At 31.9% G+C, this 21,911-nt stretch overlaps 1 protein-coding gene across 2 annotated transcripts in view; it reads left to right on the top strand.

Annotated features, from left to right (window-relative positions):
- LOC105320585 (uncharacterized) overlaps positions 1-21,911 on the top strand; it is a 34,005-nt gene that overhangs the window by 7,276 nt on the left and 4,818 nt on the right. For both annotated transcript variants that reach the window (XM_066086280.1, XM_011418571.4), the window contains 7 exons: positions 2,556-2,743; positions 2,877-2,955; positions 4,799-4,917; positions 8,047-8,176; positions 20,182-20,345; positions 20,551-20,632; positions 21,577-21,747. In XM_066086280.1, coding sequence (XP_065942352.1) covers positions 2,556-2,743; positions 2,877-2,955; positions 4,799-4,917; positions 8,047-8,176; positions 20,182-20,345; positions 20,551-20,632; positions 21,577-21,747 — 933 coding nt within the window. The remainder of the gene's footprint in view (positions 1-2,555; positions 2,744-2,876; positions 2,956-4,798; positions 4,918-8,046; positions 8,177-20,181; positions 20,346-20,550; positions 20,633-21,576; positions 21,748-21,911) is intronic.

Raw genomic sequence — 21,911 nt, 5'->3', positions numbered from 1 at the left:
GTGAGAAGTAACATTTTTACATGCTGACTAAATTTAATATTATTATTATCGATGTTACCACGATGAAGAATGAATAAATGTACCTCTATTTCTCTCTCTCTCTCTCTCTCTCTCTCCTCTCTCTCTCTCTCTCTCTCTCTCTCTCTCTCTCTCTCTCTCTCTCTCTCTCTCTCTCTCTCTCTCTCTCTCTCTCTCTCTCTCTCTCTCATTGAATACAAAAATCGGCCAAGTGATTAATTATCAATTTAAAAAAATGAAAAATTGAATAATAGTCCGAAGTTTTAAAAAAAATCGCGATTCTCGGATTTTTTTTTATTGCTGTACATTGTAACAAACACACATAAACATTGACTTCAGCATCACCGAAATTTGTATCTTGTATAAAAATGAAAAGATGAGAAACCATCATCTATAGAGATGAATTGTACGCCATGCATGTTATAAATTGTAAATGTCGCACATGTAGTGTTTATATTCATCGATAAACATTAATTTTTTATTTACAAATCGGCCATTTCATCGACTTGATATCAAAAGTATAATAGTATAAAGACTTCATTTACAACCTATTTAGTTAAAGGAATTTTGAATCATTTATGTAACTTATTTCAGATGAATATAATCATATAAAAATGCTATAAATACATGAAAATGTGGTGAGTTTTCAGGCATGTTATGACTGATTTTAAAGTAAAATAGCTCAAAACGTACACACAACATGTGGATTTGGGTTGTTAAATTGCACAAGAAAACAAAGTATGTTGCGCTCGAATAATAAACAAGGTTTTCATTCGTGATGGTATATACTTTTGTGTTGTTTCTTTAAAGGCACAGTACATGAAAATGTCACTAAGAATAAGATTTTTCCACGAAATCAAATCGATTTATCACAGTAGATTTTTACACTGTGAAAATATTTCTCAAACTCTTCATATCCGTTAGTTACATGCGTTCTAATTCGTTAAATAATTTTAAAATTTGATCGCAAATTCTTTATTAATAGAATATGCAAGAATTTATTTTGTATGTCGGCAGTAGCACTAATTTGAGACATAGCCGCTTCACTCGCGCGTGTTCCTTCCGACTAATTTAAAAGGTGTAGAATCGTTTCCCGTGCTTATGATTTGAAATATTTGACTTGTATTGTTTCACAGTAATTACTGCGCAGATAACTGTTAGATTTCAAAAAAAAAGAAAGCCTGCTCTGCATTGATTCGGTATTTCTCGGCCTTTATCCCCACTTATCAACGACGAGTAAGTTATCCCCTCTTATCAACGACGAGTAAGTATCCCCCTCTTATCAACGACGAGTAAGTTATCCCCTCTTATCAACGACGAGTAAGTTATCCCCTCTTATCAACGACGAGTAAGTTATCCCCTCTTATCAACGACGAGTAAGCGGTGTAGTTATTTTTTACTTTTATGAATCATACATGTATTGCTTATGCAAACTAAAGTTGTACGATTTTACTCATAATACCTTATAAATCATCATCATCACCAGTCTCGCATTCAATTATACGCAATGAGTAAGTGTATTGAATTCCCAACGATGATTTATAATTTCCAACGATGATTTATAAAAAAAAAAAAAAAGTGGTTTCCAAATTAGAGCATATTTTCATCAAACAGTGGAATGGAAAATGTAGTGTATAAGTTTCATAGCGGATGCAAAAGCAGCATTTTTATGATATCTCAGCATCGACTTGTGTGCATTTTTTTAAATCCACATATAATACTAAGCTAAGGCTGAAAAAATATTAAACGCGGTATTAAAACAAGGTTAGGCTCTAGTTATTAAAAAAAATAACACAGACGCAGAAAAAAATTAGAAACAGAAAATTAAAAAACATGCGTTTACAATGCCGCTACTTTGACGTCGTTTTCTGAGCATTGTGACGTCAAAAGATAAGGGCCCTTTTCTCATGACGGCAGTCAGTTAAATACTGTAACTAAACGTAACATTGCATTTGTTGGGTTTTTAAAACATTTTTCATATATAATTACATCTTTCAACCCGTCTTAAGGACCCAGTCTTGGTCCAGGGGTAACGGTTTTAACAATTAAGAATCTATTAGTACACTTTCTTAGAAGGTTTGCATAATAATCTCACAAACTGTATTCAAACAATTTCTATATATATTTGCATTTTGAAATGTTAACCGTTTTATAATCATCTCTCTTTTAAAAAGGGTACAAGTTACGCTCATTATTATTTTTTTCTTTGAACAATGTAAAATCCTTTTCTGATGAGGATGCTTTGTACCATGTTTGATTAAATTTGGTCCAGTTATTCTAGAGGAAAAGTAAAAAAAAATATTTAAAGTTTACATGCAGACAGACTGACAAACAGACGGACGGACGACAGTCAAAAGCAATCAGAAAAGCTTACTTGAACCTTCGGTTCGGGCGCGCTAAAAAGATAATAAAATATATTTAATTGATATGTCATTAATATTTTTACTTTTGCAATGGATTTTGTTTTTCCTCGCTTGAATCGTTCTATTCGAGCTTTTTGTATTAAACAACACTGATTATTTATTAAATCATTTCAGGGGCTGGTACATGGTGCCTTCGGTTCCGATACCATCTTCCAATCAATAGCATAAGCGCGAGCCTTAATGTCATTGCACAAACTATGGAAGGCTCTATCGTTTGTCAAAAAAAATTCCTTCGTGAGGAGTTTAAAGAATGGAGATATACAGAACTTGAAATTGATATATCTGAAGAAGAAAAAGTAAATGTAAGTGAAGTTGAGCTGACTTAAACCACAGTGATATATCGATTATGTTTTAAACCAAACACGAGTAAAACTAGTATGTTAATAGTTGGTATACAACTATACATCATAACAGAATGTGGTGGTGCCTTTTCAGATCCTGTTTGAGTTTACAAAAGGTGAAGAAACATCCAACATTGCCTTAGATGATATAACTTTAATACAAGGGACATGCGGTAATACATAGCATTTGAATTCTGCAGAATAAGAAGAAGCGTTTGACTTTATTACTAAAGTTTGTATATTCAGAAAACATTAACCAAATGTCCCCCTTTACAACGTCAGCGAGCTATCATTATAAAGATTTTTCGCTTAAGGGAATCTCACTCGTCACGTTTAGATTCATTGCGCACATAATTATTTAGAGTTAGTATTATTGTATTCATTTATTTAGCAGGGAAATATTATTTTATGATTACACAACATTCCTAAAGAAATTCTACCTAAAAATAAGAATGCGGAAGGTTTGAAAGAAAAAAAATCTTTAAAATACTGCAGTAGTTGAAAAATTATTTGTGCTAAACATTTAAGGAGTCTTCTAAAAATTAAGAGAATTGATTTCTTGAACGATAAACTTTTATTTCGTTAAGAAAATACCTTTATATTTTACCCTTTAAATTTGGGTAAAAATGCTTCCATTTTTTTATATACAGTTCTTCTTCTAAAGGAGATCAAATTGTCAAAGTATGCCATTGGCCGCGACCATCGAGTTCTATTAATTTCATTTTTTGATTTACGCAAACTTTCGACTTATAATACATTTAAAACATATTTCAAAGGGACTGTTTTGTATATAGAAATCAATATAAACAGTATGATTGACTATCAGCGTAAAAACGTGGAAATATTGAGAAAACGTCTGTTAAATTTTGCAAAAATTTACGCTTAAAGCCCTGTTACTAAAAATGTGCACCACTTATCCCCTTCTTTTGTCAATATTTAATTCTGAGAACGAACTGTATTAAAGTTATAAAAGGTTGGTATTCAAAAAGCTTTAAAATTTAAATCAAATTTTTAATTATTTAGAAATTAATTTAAGTGTAAAAATGTTTTATATTATTCACCAAATTCAGGCAAAGCGTTGTGCATAATTTAAAACAATATTCTATGTAATTATTCTGCATGATAAAAAGAATACTGACAATAAAAACTGAATTTAAATTGCAAAAGGGTCAAGTTAGAATCGCCCTAACTCAGAGGAGTGAACACTGACCCTAATTTATTTTTTCTTTGTGTTTTAAAGGAATGGTATGATTTGCCTTCAGATTTCAAATATGTACTTCAAATTCTCATTTTCTTAAACATTACGGAGTGAGATGTTATAACAGTTCAACTAACAATTAAAAATATTCATTTTTTTTCTGCTATTAATGAGTGAACTTAAGTTTATAAAACCAAATTTACGGTTTTGTTATAATATCAAGTACTAATTTGTTTCTTTTAAGATATTAATTTTGCAAATTATCGCTTTTCAAACATAGTAAGATTTATTATAAGCAATATACATCTATACTGACTGTAGAGCATTGTATGGATAAAATTTTGGGGAGAAAAAATCTGCAGTATTATACATGTAGTTTGTAATATCTCTAATCTAAGAAGAATTCTGATTTTATATTGTTGATACAACAACCACTGAAACAACACTGGCTTGAATATTTGTATTCGACTTGTTCGTTATGTTGGGCCTTGTACCTCTTGTCTGTTTTAATTAAATGGATTTTTATACAGTTAATGTTCTGAAAACTCAAAACTTATTAATAAATTTTTTCCTCTTCTTGCGGTGTTTTATATATTTTCTCAACTTACACAACAATGTCTGGATTTTATTTTTTTATTTATACTTACTTCGTTTGACAATTTTTCAACTTTCTTTCCCTTTCATTTCATTTGTTGTTTTATTATTATTTAGTCTTGTTACAAATTACACACCATGATATTTGATTGATTGGTTTAAAGTAAAGTGTATTTGTATAATTAGAAGCCACAATTTATTAATGTTCAAAGCTTGCTTTACAGAGAGGACGCTTACAAAGATTCTACAGATGACGGGAAGCCTGAAATGTGACTTTGAAGGAAATTATGATGTTTGCTTTAATCAAGATACAAAAGACGACTTCGATTGGTCAATTACTCGGGTAATATTTTTATGAGGCTTTATTAGCTGCAATGAAGTTGTTCAAGTCCTTAGAGGAGGGTGGTTTTTATGTTTTTAGCTCACCTGAGCTGAAAGCTCAAGTGAGCTATTCTGATCACATTTCGTCCGTCGTCCGTGTGTCCGTCTGTAAACTTTTTACATTTTGAACTTCTTCTCTAAAACCGCTTATCCAATTTCAACCAAATTTGGCACAAAGCATCCTTATGGGAGGGCGAATATGAATAGCAGAAATAAAAGTCCGATCTGTATTCAAAGCGGAGAAAACTTTGAAATTGTAGAAAAAGGGGGGTGCATTTTTTAAAATCTTCTTCCCAAGAACTACCGAGGCAAATTCAAAGTAGTTTAGCATAAATTATCCTTATGGGAAGGAAAATATAAATTGCAAAAATTAAGGGGTAATTCTTTTTCAAATCTGAGTTATTACGAAAATAATAATAAAGGAAAAGCGTGTTTCAATCAGTTTAATAGCTTCGGGTTCGGCATCCGGTAAAATGGGTAGGCAAGACTTGGCCGGGGCAAAACAAAAGATTGCAGTTATTAATCTGCCAATCTCATTAAAATTTCAGGATATTTGATGGACTAGTATATTTGTATTCGCTGTAAATATTGCTGCAAAATAATGCGTATTTGGAATTGACGATTGCCGATCTGCCCCGGCTTTTATTTTGCCACGGCCCGGGTTTGCATACCCATTTTACCAAGACTCGTATTCCATACTTCTAAAACGAGGTTCTTTGTTTAAAGCAGCCATGACATTATACGAAAAAGGGTCGATCTGACTATGATGAATTTGCTTGTTGTGCAACAGTTCGCGTATGAAGAGAAATTTTGAAACATGCAAAATATATTGGTGCCGATTTTGTGAAGTAAATTGATGCGTTGACAGTTTTCACTCAGAAACTAATCGGCCAGGAAAGCTGACACTTGTGTGGAAGCATCCTCAGGTAGTGTAGATTCAAAGTTGTGAAAATCATGACCCCCGGGGGTAGGGTGGGGCCACAATGGGGGGTCGAAGTTTAACATATGAATATATTAAGTAAATCTTTAAAAATCTTCTTCTCAGAAACTAATCGGCCAGGAAAGCTGACACTTGTGTGGATGCATCCTCAGGTAGTGTAAATTCAAAGTTGTGAAAACCATGACCCCCGGGGGTAGGGTGGGGCCACAATGGGGGATCGAAGTTAAACAAAGGAAAATAGAGTAAATCTTTAAAAATCTTCTTCTCAGAAACTAATCAGCCGGCAAAGCTGAAACTTGTGTGGAAGCATCCTCAGGTAATGTAGATTCAAATTTGTGAAAATCATAACTCTGTGGGTAGGTTTGGGCCACAATGGGAGGTCGATGTTTTACATATGAATAAACAGAGTAAATCTTTAAAAAAAATTCTTCTCAGAAACTAATCAGTCAGGAAAGCTGAAACTTGTGTGAAAGCATCCTCAGGTAGTGTAGATTCAAAGTTGTGAAAATCATGATCCCCAGGGGAAGGGTGGTGCCACAATGGGGGGGGGTCAAAGCTTAACAAAGGAATATATAGGGTAAATCTTTAAAAATCTTCTCAGAAACTAATCAGCCAGATAATTCTTTATAATTGTTAAGACTTTGGCCCCAGGACAATTCTTTGGCCTAACGAGAAGGTTCAGAGATTGATGTACGTTTATATCCTATATATAAACTATTGTTAAGGATCTTTTTGAGAACTGCAATACTCAACATATGATATGACTATAAAATCATCCTGTTAGAAAAGGGACTAATGATTATAAACATAAGAATATCCAGGGGAAAATGGATTTTATTTATACAGGATCTATATGTATTATTGTACATTGTCCAGATAGGTTGTATTATGACTCCATTAAGCTGATTTTATCATACCTATTGTTCCTCAGGTGAGCGATGTGGCCCATGGGCCTCTTGTTATGTATTATCAAAACAGGTAACAATTCTATTTCCGTTTTAAAATCAGATTTCTTCCAGACGAAATTTATTTTTTTTATAAACAAATGCAAGACGAAGAGCTCCAGTATATTTACCAATCAGGTTATACACGTCCAAGAGCCATTAAAATTAGACACAGATACTTTTGATCTCAGTCTTATTTTTTAATATCTATTGACTGTGCTTTATATGTGCAGAATGGGTTCGTATGGGTTCATTTTAAAACATGTTATCATACTGCAGACTTGAATTGTTTTCCTGTTGGTGTTTTTTTACCTAAACCTAACATGAATTAAAGAGACACTAAGGCGCATAAAAAACTTGAATTTTTTTTTATAGGTTCGGAGTTTTTGTACTACTTAATAATGTATAAATTTTCAGAAAATTACAAATTCCTTCATTAAATCAATTCAATTATTTTATTAAAATTAATAAATATTTATAGTCCATAAATATACACATCGGAACGTGTTACAGGGTTCCGCTTTCTATACTTATACGCATGCGATTTGCTAAAATAAACCACACGCAAGACTCGCGAATATTCACCTTGACAAGTTTGTTGATAGGAATATGTCTTTTCTACTTCTTCCAGGAAATAATTGTTCAAAAGTTTTTGAAATAACCAGAAATATTATTTTGTAAGTATGTATTTTGCCCTTTTTAACTTTATCACAGGAGTTACTACAAACTAAATTCATTTTGTAAGTGAGGCCCCTTGAGGGGTTATTTGACAAGTTTATGTCAGTTCATGTTAAAATGAACTGAAATTGGTAAACCATGTATGATTCATCGAGAAAGTGATGACGTGTTCCGACTAGTGGGTACCTCACATTCATTAATTACTGCAATCGGTCGAAGATCTTTTCGTTTTCAGCACAAGTCAATATTACCGTTAATCAAAATCAACGTGGTGTAAATAAACTACATAAGATTTATTCGGTTTTCAAGACACTACAATTTTCGGAAGTTCATTATCACATTAATTAGGAATATGAAAGGGATTCTTATGTACTTCGACTATCACAATCAACGTTATTTCTCATTTCCTTATGATACAATGGGTAAATCTGAAGTAAAACACATGTTTTTTATCTGGACTGTCTCTTTAAACGTGTTTAATATCCAAAAGTAAAAGATCGATAGAAGGCATACATTTTTTATTTTTAAGAATGGAAAAACAAGAACATCCAACACAGGTCCATCGAGAAATATAGAAGGAAACTACTTTAGTTTCATTAAAGCGAGTGGTGAACGTAACAGAGACAAAGCCATTCTGATTTCTAAGTTTGATTTAAAGGGTAAGTGATACACTGTACTTGTCATATATATTCAGATTTGCATTGATTTTTTTAAGATGTTTGCCAAGATTCATACAAGGAATGTTTCCGGTTTCCCTACCGGTGTTGTAGAGCAGATTTTACCCAATATTAGCTTTCGCACGGAAAACCTGCTATGTAGTAGCCTTTTCCTCCAAGGGGAAAAGCTACTATTTGGTAGTTTTCCCCCATAGTAGGGTTTCGTTCTCACGTTTTTGGTTATGATGTTATTAAATATTAAAGGGGCATGGTCACGATTTTGGTCAAAAATTATTTTTTCGATTTTAATGTTTACAATGCTTCATCGAGGCATTTTTAATAGGCAACTAAAATTTAATTGTCATTTGTTGAGTTATAAGCGAGTTACAGAGCTTATAATTCTTCGCTATGTAAACAAAGCTTTTGTTTACATTTTGAATGCTGAAGTGAAAATTCCAATTTTAGACCTCAAATGAATGTGTTAATCGTTAGTAACTGTTTATTTATGCTTAAAATGAATAAAGAGATAGACAAATCAGCTTGAATTTTTTTTACTGGTATATTGAACCTATGTAAACAACAACAGGGCACGAGCCTTGTTTACATGACGAAGAGTTGTGAGCCCTGTACCTTGCTTAAAACTCATCGACTGGCATCCAAATTTCATTTGATCATTAGAAATGCATTCCTAAAGCATTGGAAATAATAAATACAGAAAAATAAAATTTGACCAAAATCGTGACCATGCCCCTTTAATGGAAAGCCAGGTTAAATTTCGTTTTGCTGTTTTATTATTTTTATAGATATGCTGAAAATTGAACATACGTATCATGTATTACATAGAACTTAATTTAGGTAATTATTTAATAAATTATCTGGTTTAACAAGATATTCACTCGTATGCGCAAACTTGTAATCAAAATCTGTCAATGAAACACGTTTTGCAAATTTTTGTATAAATCTATCAGTCCATGTGTCTGTTTGTGCAATTATGTCCAGGCTAAATCTTTGTTTTAAAGAATATTTGAACGAACTGAAGGATCGTTCATGACGTTATAATGTATTAAGACCTTAAGCAATTTTCATCAAAGCTAAATGATTGATACCATTCGAAAATATTTCTATGTATCACCTCCAAGTTCATAAAAAAGACCTTTTTGAAATGGTTAAATCGAGTGGACAAGAAGTATTTTTTGTTCATATCTATGATTTAATAAGAATTAGTAATATAAGATTTTTGACTTACAAATGTAATTACGCGCATATGTGCGAATTCGCAATTCAATGAATCATCATTTTTGTTCATTTTTTGTTTCATATGAGTTTACATTGAATTGAACCAAGTTGTAAATACTCGAAAAAATAATCAAAATATTCTCCATTTATATTCAATGCTTATGCTTCAGATCTTTTTTTTTTTAAGTTTTATAATGTTACTTTTATCTTTACGGACGGATTTCATACATAAAAGCGTTTGTCGTTACATCATGTCACCAGAAGCGATTTTTTTTTTCAGTTTTAATATCGTTCAATAGAATTAAAAACACTTTCTTTTAAAACATCATTTAAACTTCATCTCAAAAAAAAAAAGAGATCTAAAGCACTATGTTTCCCCCTTTCCGTGCGTCAGACTATCTGATCTTATGTATTTACAGTGTTTGAAAAACAAATAATTTCACGTATAAAGAAACCTTTTAAGTATTTAAGATAATCTTCCATTACTTCCGAATTTTTTTTAAACTTAAGTTTTGAGCAATTTGAATTATATGAGCAATATGTTTTCAGTTCGATCCCTAACATATTTTTCTTTTATATTTTTTTTTTCAATTTCACTTTCAGTTTCTCATTAATGCTCCCGGTCTCTTGTTTGCTATGTAGAAAAGGGATATATAATTGCATTTAAGATCTTCAATTCTACAGGTATTACCTTAAAATCTATAGGCTTTTGGGACAAGGAGGGTAATAAATCCTTCCTCTGCAAAATTAAGCCAAGATTGGTCAATTATTTTTCTGGGAGGAGCTTAGTACATAGAAAATAATGCATGGCAAAATATGTACTATGCACGCACCCCATACTCCAATATTAGCCCAAAAGCCATAGGGCTGATATTGGTCGAGGTTTGATTTGTGATACAGGTTTTTCCATGTATTGTTGTTAGGGTCTTCCGTTGGAAACGGAAGACCTTATTGTTATTGCTCTGTTTCTTTTTCCCTTTTATTATTTTTTTTTCTTACGCTTTTTTGTACAAGCGATTTCTTGAAAACGACTTCACCGATTTTCGTGAAAATTTCAGATCTTGTAGATATTGATTAAAACCGTATATATAATCTTTTATTTTAATGACATCATTTCCGTTCTGGAGATATTGACGTTTTAGCGATTTTTAGAGGGTCGGGTTGTCCGGCTATCTCCTCCTAAATGAAAAAAGATATTGAATTTAAATTTTAAGGGATTGTAGACGAGAGATTGTAGTTGTGTTTAAAGGCATTTATGGTTGTCTGGCTTCAAAGGCGTCGAAGCTCGCCTGGATCCGAAAATCGAGTTTGAAAAAACGACGTGATTTTGAATGGTTTTCGTTCTTTATCTCCTTTCCTGAAAATATTTTACCATAACATATAAAGCAAATAAAATTTATTTTTACAAGAGCTTTCCTTTGATGCCAAGAAAAAGGGGCTGGTCCCTAAAATTAAGGGTCAAAAGGGCTCTAAAGTCTTTCTTCCACAGCACTTTACTGAGAAATATTTTGTAATATGTTTAAGAAGCAAAAATATTTATCTTTCACTTATAAAACTAAACATTATAAACATTTTATCAGGCGTTACGTACTTAGGGATTTTAAGGGGCCAGAAGTCCAAAACTTCGATCAATTATATCTCAAAGAGTAAAAATTTTTTGAAAAGCTATATAGAATAAAAGATGATTAGAATGATGTTTTTAACAATATTCAATCATAAAAGTTTCGTTATCTTGCCCCAATAAGGAGATAAGGGTCGGCCCCTAAAACGTCCTATCCCAGATAGCTCAAAAACGGCAAAGAATTTCTAAACACTTGTTGAACAAAATATGTTTGAAGAAGGGGAAAAGCCTAGCAAATATTTTTGTTCTTTAGAATCGCGGAATTTTTTGAATAAAACTATAAAAAAAGTAGAAATTGATGATAAAACTATTTATGATCAGTTTGAAATCTTAGATCAGGTCAGAACTTTTTATAAAACCCTTTATGCTAGCAAAGATTCAGATACCATAGATAGCAACTTAGAGGATTTAATACAAAATTTGGGGGTTCCAAAGTTGGACAAAAACACCTCTAAAGTTTTAGAGAGTAGTATATATGAGAATGAAATACTTACTGTTTTAAAAAATATGAAAAACAACAAATCACCGGGAAGTGACGGCTTTACAGTAGAATTTTTTAAGTTTTTCTGGAGGGATCTCAAAGACCATATTGTTTTAGCTGTTAATCATATTTTTGCTAATAGGGAGCTGCCTATATCGCAAAGACTTGGAATCATTACATGTCTTCCAAAAGGTGACAAACCTAGGCAATTTTTAAAAAACTGGCGCCCAATTACTCTTTTGAATGTTTTCTATAAACTTATTTCAGGGTGCCTTAGTTATAGAATTAAATCCTCCTTAGATTTTTTAATATCGGAAACCCAATCTGGCTTCATTAAGGGTCGTTATATTGGTGAAAATACTAGGTTTGTCTATGATTTATTATCCTTCACTGAGTCTAAAAATATACCTGGTTTACTGGTGCTCAAAGATTTTGAGAAAGCTTTTGATTCTATATCCTGGAAATTTATTTACAAAGTTTTAAAATATTTTGGTTTCGGTGAAAAGATAATCACTTGGATAAAAATCCTAAACACCAAGATCACAGCTTCTGTTTTACAGTGTGGTGTGCTATCTGAACAATTTCCTATATATAGAGGTTGTAGACAAAGCGACCCAATTGCCCCATATCTTTTTATTCTTTGTGCAGAAATATTAGCTATCCTTATTAAACAAAATGTAAATATTAGAGGCATTGTAGCCAATGGAAAAGAACATAAAATATCCCAATATGCTGACGACACAACCTTGGTGCTTGATGGTTCTTCAGAATCCCTTTTTGCTGCTCTGGATATCATAGATCTTTTTTCAACTTTTTCAGGATTGCAGATAAATAGTTCAAAAACAAAAATTGTGTGGATAGGTTCAAAAAAATTTCCTAAACAAGTATACCATCATACAAGATGGAAACTGGAGTGGGGATGTACAAAATTCAATCTGCTGGGAATAGAATTCTCTGTTGAGTTAGAAAAAATTGTTAGTCTAAACTATAGTGTTCAAATACCTAAAATCAAAGCTTTAATACAACAGTGGAAAAGGAGAATTCTTACTCCTTTTGGTCGAGTTACTGTAGTTAAAACATTACTTCTTCCAAAACTCAATCACCTTTTTATTTCCTTACCAAGTCCAGATAAAGAAATTATTTCTTCCCTTACCAATCTTTTTTATGAATTTATATGGAATTCAAAAATAGATAAAGTCAAGAGACAACTCATTACTCAAGACTACTTAAAGGGTGGTATTGAAATGTTGGATATTAACAATTTTTTAGTGTCATTAAAATGTTCATGGATAAAGAGGTTAACAAAAGATAACAAACCATGGACGGATATATTTTAGACATTCATGGCAACAAAGTGGTAAAGCATTTGTTAGACTTTGGTGACAGATATGTACAAAACATAATAAATCATAGTAATAATTTTTGGAAAGATGTTTTACATTCATGGTTAAAAGTTTTAAGAACAATTGACTATTCATTATCTACAATAAATGTATGTGCTATGCCAATCTGGTACAATACAAATATATGTGTTGGTAATAAACCAATCATTGTTTATAATTGGTATGAACATGGTATTAAAACTATAGGTGACTTTCTAAATGAAGATGGTCAGTTTTTGAAACAGCATGATTTTGCACAAAATTATAGACTGTCTAATGTATGTACAATGCTATACAACAGTGTTATTAATGCAATATCTAGTTTCCTTAGATCTCAGTCTATAAAAAGATCTGATGTTAGAAAATATTACTATCCATACATTCCATTTTACTTTGAGTATGTATTACTGTTTGAAAAATGTTCGAAAAACTTGTACAATCTTATTAATAGTAAAGATATTATACCAAGTTCCATTCAGAAATGGAACACTGAACTATCCATGCAACTAGAAATTAATGTTTCTGTTAAAGAGTTCTTTAAAGTATGTTTTAAAATAAGTGCTGATACCTCAGTACAATGGCTTCAGTACAGAATTCTTTTCAGAATGTTGCCTACAAAATACTATCTTAAAAAAATCAATGTAAGCACTGATGATTGTTGTTCTTTTTGCAAAGAAGATGTAGAAACAATTCAACATGTATTTATTAAATGTTTAAAAATACTGCCATTATGGAATAAACTCAGCATGCATATCTATTGTAAAACTACAAATAGAATTGGATTTAATGTTAATAATGTAATATTTGGTGAAATACCTCTAAATCAGGGTAACAAAGTTGTAAACTTTATAATTTTGTATACCAAACAGTATATTTTTAACTGTTTGAAACAAAAAAAGATCCCTCCCTTAAAGGGACTATTACAACATATCTATTTCAAATATAAGGTTGAAAGATACATATCAATTAAATCATGTGAAATGTTAAAATTTGACAAACAATGGTCAAACTGGAAAAATATTTTTGAAACTTAATTCTCCTGTAAACAATTAGAATGTGTTTCTGATATTTATGTGTGCAAGTGTATGAAAGGGTGTGTGAGTGCCAATAAATATTTGCTTTGTCTTTTTGAATTCCTTGTAATAATTATGAAAATGACAATAAAAATTTAATAAAAAAAAAAAAAAAAAAAAAAAAAAAAAAATATGTTTGATATCAAAAGACCTTTCATATGATGCCAAGAAAAAGGGGCTAGCCCTTCAATTTAGGGACCAAAAGGGCTCTAAAGTCTTTATTCATAGCACTTAACTGAGAAATATTTTGAAAAGCAATATTGAATAATAAATGCTTACAATGATGCGCTTTTCCATACTCAACCATCGAAATTTTCTCATATGGCCCCAATAAGGAGATAAGGGTTCAGCCCCTAAAACGGTTTTTACAAAATAGCTCTATAACGGCAAAGAATTTCTAAACACTTGTTGTACAAAATATGTTTAATATCAAAAGACGTATCTTTTTATTTTTAGGGGCCAATAAAGGCTCTGAAGTCTTTCTTTTATAGCACTTTACTGAAAAATATTTTGTTATATGTTTAGGAAGCAATGATGTTCATCTCACCTTATGTGTTCCGTATTTAGGGGTTTTTAAGGGGTTTTAAGGGGCCAGAAGTCCAAAACTTTGATAACATACCTCAAACAGAACAAATATTTGAAAAAGCATCATTTTGAAAATCAATACAGAATAAAATGCTGAGAATGATGTTTCCAACAAAATTTAACCATCAATTTTTTTTGTTGCCCCGATAAGGAGATAAAGGGTCAAATATCAAAGTCAAGGTCATATAACCTTCAAAAAATCGCACGGAAGACCTCCTCGATGCTCGCAACGAGCTCGTGTGTAGTTCTTTTTTTCTTTTTCTGACATTTTTGGAGCGTTATTTCTCAAGAACTTTTCAACCGAATTGCACGAAATTTTCAGGACTGATAGAATATCATCGGTGCTACATATTTATAAATTTCCGACAGATGACATCACGTCCTGTTTCAGATATTGACGATTTTGTAAATTTTTAAGGGTCATTTTGTCCACGCATCTCCTCCGAAACTACTAAAGATAGAAGCTTGAAATTTTCAGGGATTGTAGATGAATGTCTGTAGATGTACCCCCATGCTTCCAATTATGAAAATTGCTCAAGGCCTCGAAGCTCGCCTGAACCTGAAAATTAGCACTAATTTTTCTACAAAATTTTCGAACATTTTCTAAAATATCTTTTGATGTATACATATTTTGTTAAAACATGTAATGCAAAAGATGTTTTTTTTGCAAGACCTTTAATTTGATATCATGAAAAGGGGGATGGACCCTCATATTAAGGGCCAAAAAGGCTCTAAAGTCTTCTTACAATAACTCTTTACTGAACAATTATTTGTCATCAATTATAGAAGCAAAAATGTTCACTGTACAACTGTCCATTTATACAATACCATACCTAAGTCATATTTTACGTAATTAAGGGTTTCAAGGGGCCAGAAGTTCAAAACTTTAATCATTGATATCGGAAAAAAGAGAAATATTTTGAAAAGCAATGTATAACAAAAGTTGCTCAAAATAATGTTTTTAACAATATATTTGCTCACATTTTGTTGTTAATGGCCCCGGTAAGGAGTTTAAGGGTCGGCCCCTTAAACACATTTATAATTGTTTAATTTATAACAATTCGTGAACACATGTTGAACAAAATATGTTTATATTTGCAAGACCTTTAAGTTGATATTAAGAAAAAGGGACCGGCCCCTCGAATTAGGGGCCAAGAGGGTTCTAAATTCTTCTTACAATAACTCTTTACTGAACAATAATTTGTTATTCATTATAGAAACAAAAATGTTCATTGTACAGCTTTTTATCTTGACAGTACAATATCTAAGTCATATATTACGTAATTAGGGGGTTTCAAGGGGTCAGAAGTTCAAAATTTGATCATTAATATCTGAAAAAGGAGAAATATTTTGAAAAGCATTGTAGAACAAAAGTTGTTCAAAATAATGTTCTCAACAATATGTTAATTAAAATTGTATTGTTGGTGGCCCCGGGAAGGAGTTTAAGGGTCGGCCCCTAAAACACAGTTGTTCAGATATCTGAAGAACGGTTGACAATTTGTGAACACCTGTTGAACAAAATATGTTTATATTTGCAAGACCTTTCATTTGATATCAAGAAAAAGGGGCTGTCCCTTCAAATTAGGGGCTAAAGGGCTACTAAGTCTTTATATGATAACTATTTTCTGAGCGATAATTTGATATCAATCATTAGGCAAAAACAAAGACTTTTTTAAGCTTAATCTAGCGCTGAAATCCTTTTTAAAATCGGACGATGAATTACAAATATATTAGGGATTAAAAATTGATTTTTCCGGAAATTTTTATTCTGCATTTTGGATTAGAAAATAGTATTGTGCTCAAAGTTAAATCAATTTCTACTTAAAATATTTCGATAATTGGTAAGCCGTACTTAACCACATTCGGATTTTTATTTACTAAGTCGTTCTTGAAATCGAAAGGATAATTCGTACTTAAATTTTTCGGATTTTGTCAACTCGTACCAAAATTTTTTCAATTTTGTTTTAAGTTCTTCATGTTATTTCTCAAAGAACTCTGCGTTTTACTGGTACTTAAAGCTTTACTTTGGACATTAACGGAAGACCCACTCGTTGCTTTGCAACGAGCTTTGCTCTAGTTTTGATTATGTTTTTGATAGATGACTCGTTCATATTTTCATGGGAAAACATTATCCTGGCTTATTCTAGTTTTCCAATATCCCGCGTATTTTTTTAACGCCCAAATTTATTGTGACGTGTTCTATAAAACAAATGTCCATGTCATAACGTCAAAGTCCAAACTTCAGCAGGCATGTTCACGAAACTTTCCTAAGTTATGACCTAAGTGTGTTCCTAAGAAATGACTTTGGAAAAAAGTTAGGAACATCCTAAGATCAACTTAGGACATGTCTTAAGATGTAGCTCGACAGTAACTTAGGAAGATCTGAAGTTAGGATATCCTAACCTTCTGATTTGGTTTGAACATATTTTATTATGCAAATATACATTTACATAAAAGGATTAGGCACCAGGCAATGCCTATGTAAGCCTTCTCCATGACCTTCTGCAACCATTCTTACTTTTCACATTCACATGTATTTGTACAGATCGAATTTGAGAGATTAATCATTCAACATTTTGCCAGAGAAAATTGGACGTGTCGGTTGTTAACACAATAGGCCTAAAACCAGTAATTTTAATGTTGTCATTTAAAAAGAAATACATTTACCTAAATATATATAGTGTCCAAAAACAATTTAATTATAAAAAAAAATAACACCCTCCCTCAGAAATCCAAATGACTACTATTTTTTAAAGAAAATATGTATCAGGACAGAATTGGCTTACAAGCGAAAAATTATTTAAACAACACGTGTGCATTCTTTGAGTGTAGTTTAACATTTGATAATCTTGTCATTCAAGCACGAGTAGTACATAAACACGCGCTTTTCATAGAATTTAACGTTACATGTAGAAACACACACATACAAACACAACAATTAATTTCCCTTTAATCCGCAATATATAGAAGATACGAAAATACTTAAAAATAAGAAATAAGTTGTAATATGTTTCGAAAATACATAAATACAGTTTATTGAACATTAAGAATTAAAGATTATTTTTTCGGAATGAAGTAATAGAAATTAAGAATGATCACGCATGACTTAAATAAACCGATGTAAATTTACTTTTTAGCCAAGGCAATTTGAATTCTTTCCTTAAATAATCAAAACAAAGAATGTATCTCACCTAATGTAAAATGTAGATATTAAATATAAGTGAATAATTTTCATTCGCCAAACAGAGACAGTGTTTGCGAAAAAAAATTGCTTTATATGTCAGTTTCCAGGAAGGCTTGTATTGACGGAGAAGGTGGTGAGAGTTCGGGTCCATCTCCAAATAATTTTATTAAAATAAAAATACATGATAAAATAAATTATCATGCCCCCCCCCCTCCCTCCGGGTTTTGTCGGAAATGCTAGAACTGTAAGAAAATATTGCTTTATTCTACCGGTCTTAAGAAAAGCCTTCACAGCATTCCCAATATCCCCCAAAACGTGATTTTACAGCCTTCGGATGGTCTTAGGACAAGGTAAGTGATGTCATAAAGTTAGGACAAAGTTATGGCTGTTCCTAAATTTTAGGAGAGCTTCGAGAAACAGACTTAAGACTAAGACGTATCCTAAGATATACTTAGGACACACCATAGTCCTAAGATGGCTTCGTGAACATGCCTACAGATATGCATCGATTAAAAGAAAAAGAACAAGCACAAAAATCCGAAGTTTTCCGAAATTCGAATAATTAGGTGCAAAAGTGTAATGATGGTGCGTGCCTCTGTTCATTTTAGAGGGTGGAAAAACATTTACGAGGGATGTTCGGAAATTATTGAGACTACACAAATAGTTTCCTTTCTACGAGAGGAATTTAAGTGAAAATTAGCATAAACATTGAAGAAACCTAAACTAATAATAAACGAAAGTCAGAATCAAAATCATATTCGCTTCTCATACTAGTTAAAGTACTACTTCCTGTTTAAAGATTATTGTGTCGGCTGATAGCAGAATAATTTCTGTTGAGGAAGCTCGTGCGCTCTTTAAATTTTTGACTGAGAAATTTGATCTTTATTATATTTGCTCAGGCAGGGCAACCGAATCTTCGAAACCGGAAAACCTTACAATTAGATAAAAACTATACGAAAAAAGTCCGTTAATCGGGGTTTATTTTCTAATTGCGTAACTTGAATTAAAACAAAGGGCTAAATATTCTTTACCTATAAACTGTTTTCAACAGGTCTGATATATATACAGAATGAATGTAAGAGACGTTTCACAGTAAGTTGATTAAGTTGACTTTTGAGAAGAAATACCTCGATTTTTTCCACACACAAAAAAAAGGAATGGCGAGAATATATAGAACCATTTTAACAAGGCCTTGGACTTTCAGTAGGACGTAGCTATCTATTTCTTGCGTCAAAACAAGTTAAAAATGACGTTGGTTTCGAGTGAAATATACACAGATTGTGTAGTCTCAACTCAAAAGCCAGACAAATCTTGTTGATTTCAAAAAACAATACATGTACCTGAGTGGCTTACAATGAAATAGACAGGCCTACGTCACTTTGCTGTTTGACACCAACTACCCAATGTCCAAGCTCTTGTTAAAATGGTTCTAACTGTTTAGAATTAAAAAAGACAAAGAATAATTCATGTTAACCGTTCGTATGTAAGATGTTTTTATTTAAACATAGGGGCAAGAAGAAACGTTAAAATGACGTTTTGATGACTCCGGGTCAATGGATGTAAACAAGTTTGTTTGTTTACCAGGAATGAACAAATGATGTCATTAACTTAAAAAATAATTACGTAGAGGTACATGTATCCTTGTTTATTTCTGCTGAAATTCCAATGATTAATATTATTCCCAAGGAAGTACATGTAAGAGTAAATTTCTCAATAATTTCTGAACAACCCTCGTGTTACCCTTTATTATGAGTAATCAATATCTCGGATATTGAAAAGTATTGCCACAAATTGTCCGCCATAAACATGGCCAGTGTAAAACAGGGGGAAATATACTATACAGTAGGTTTTTCGTGGGGGTTATCTGGCAATAAAAGAGGGAGAAAACCCACTAAATAATCAGCTTTTCGTGGGGGAAAACTGCTATATAGTCATTTTCCCGGGGGGGGGGGGGGGGGATGCTGTATAGTCATTTTTACGGGGGGAAAGATGGCACTATATATTGGGGAAAAGGCACTATATAACACCAGCCCTAAATTATATAAAGCTTAAGCAAAAGATCATATGAGCATAAATTTTCCTATAAAAATGTCATTCACAGTTCTTGTCTTATTAGCTTTCGCGATTACGAAAGTAATTGAATGTTGATATAATAGCTGGGAGCTATTTTCTTGTAGGAAATTTTCGGTTATTGTGGTATCTAAACACAGGATCCGGGCTCTATTGCTATTTGAAAAATGCTGAATTTTTCTCTCGTTTTTAAACTGATTTCAATGTCATGGTTTTGGAAAGAATATTTTTTAAGGATGCAGAACTTAATTGGGGAAGATTGCTCAAGATTCCGGGCTCGCTGTTGCAAGGATGAAACCAATCCGATATTTCAAGATATTTTTCTCCAGCTGTTATGAATAATTGTCGTATTAAGTGTGTATATCAATAATTCCAGATGTCAATATCACATTGCGGCTCTTTTACAACATGTATGGCGATGATATTCGTACTTTGAAAGTATATTCAACTAAAGAAAACCGACTGTTCACAAAGAGAGGAAATCAGGGGAAGAAATGGAAGAATACTTCAATAACAACTCTCATTCTGGGATCTCAGAATGTAAGTAAGATTTTGCAGGTGGAAATTTTCAAATATACAAAACTATCTAAAAACATAAATATTTATATTATGACTTAAGTTATTTCTTTACCTGTCAAAAAAATTCGATATTAACAAGATTCTTCACATTAATCTTCCATTTTCTATTTTTTTGTAATTTTCTTTTATTATTCTTCGTTAAAACTGTTTGTAATTTTTACTATAGCTTTTCGTTTCCGCAGACGTAGACGGTGATATTCACGGTGATATAGCCATTGATGACATACAGATCAAAGTCAATCAGCCTGGTGAGTCCTGTGATACTGACAAAAGTAAAAGGGCAGTGTTATGTTGTAAAATTTGTATTTACTGCCACCTGGTCAATTCACAATTTATAACATGACAACAGTCTAAATATACAAAATTAATTTACTCAATAAAGGCCCCTGTAATAAAATGTTCTTTGCAATTTTATTATATCATTTCCTACCAAGATATGATATTATTCAACCGTGCAAGTTTAATAGGGAATCTTACTCCTCAAGGTGGTTTTAATTTACAAAATCATTGAAGTTTATTATTGAAATATATATAAAAAACAAATCTCGGAAATACAAAAAACGATTTGGGTCAGTACCACCCATCCCTTTGAGCTTTGAGTTAGAGCGTGTGTAGTTAATATAAAATTTCTAAATGTTAATGATAAGCTTATCGTATGAAAAAATATAGCCCCCCTTTAATTTATTGTTTTATGTTGTTTTGAATAATGTTTCATATTGAATTTTTTCTTTCTGTGTTAAATAAGTACATTATCTAAATTTGATGATACTGATCTTGTGTGAAAAAACTTAAACGTATCAAACCCAAAATTTAGTTCTTATTTTATGATAACCCAATGACAACGTTATTTAACTAAGAATTAGCCCATTTTATTATAAGAAGCAAAATTGATCAAGAAATCTTTATACTACGTTATAGTTATGTTTTCTTTAACTGGCCCTGTATTTCTTTATTGGTAAATATTACTCTGTATCTCATGGAACATTAATAAGGTTTGAAAGAAATACAAAATCTTTCTATAAAGGTATATCGACAAGTTACTTTTGTATGCAATGCATGTATATTGTATAACAATTCAGTAAGAGTGTGTATAATGAACTATATAATTTGCAATCATTTTTACAAATATTTGAGCTTGTAGTATACCAAAAAATATAATTCTTCGCTAAATTTATGTAATAAATATGCACAGATTACCCTCGCACGTGGCTGAGAAGCAGTGAGGAGTGTGTTCGCAAAGTCTCCTCCTATCTAATCCCTCACACACAGTTGGATAGCACACGGTGTTCGTTCTATGAGAGCAGAGAGAGATGGACAGGAATACTGAGACCTCACCAAAAGTCTACAACCGCGGATATCAAAGGTAAGAGACAATAGGGGATAGATATTTCATATACTATGTTTAACAGAAAGAGGAGATATTACCATAGGAATTTTATAAACATGTTATTTTGAATGATTAACTGAATAAATGATTGAGCAAGTGATTTCTGTATTATTAAAAAGATATAAAAATATGTTGGTCAT

Source organism: Magallana gigas, chromosome 5 (genome assembly GCF_963853765.1).
Source record: "Magallana gigas chromosome 5, xbMagGiga1.1, whole genome shotgun sequence".
NCBI lineage: Eukaryota > Metazoa > Mollusca > Bivalvia > Ostreida > Ostreidae > Magallana > Magallana gigas.
The sequence above is the reverse complement of the archived record's forward strand: the minus strand, read 5'-3'. Positions and strand labels throughout refer to the sequence as shown.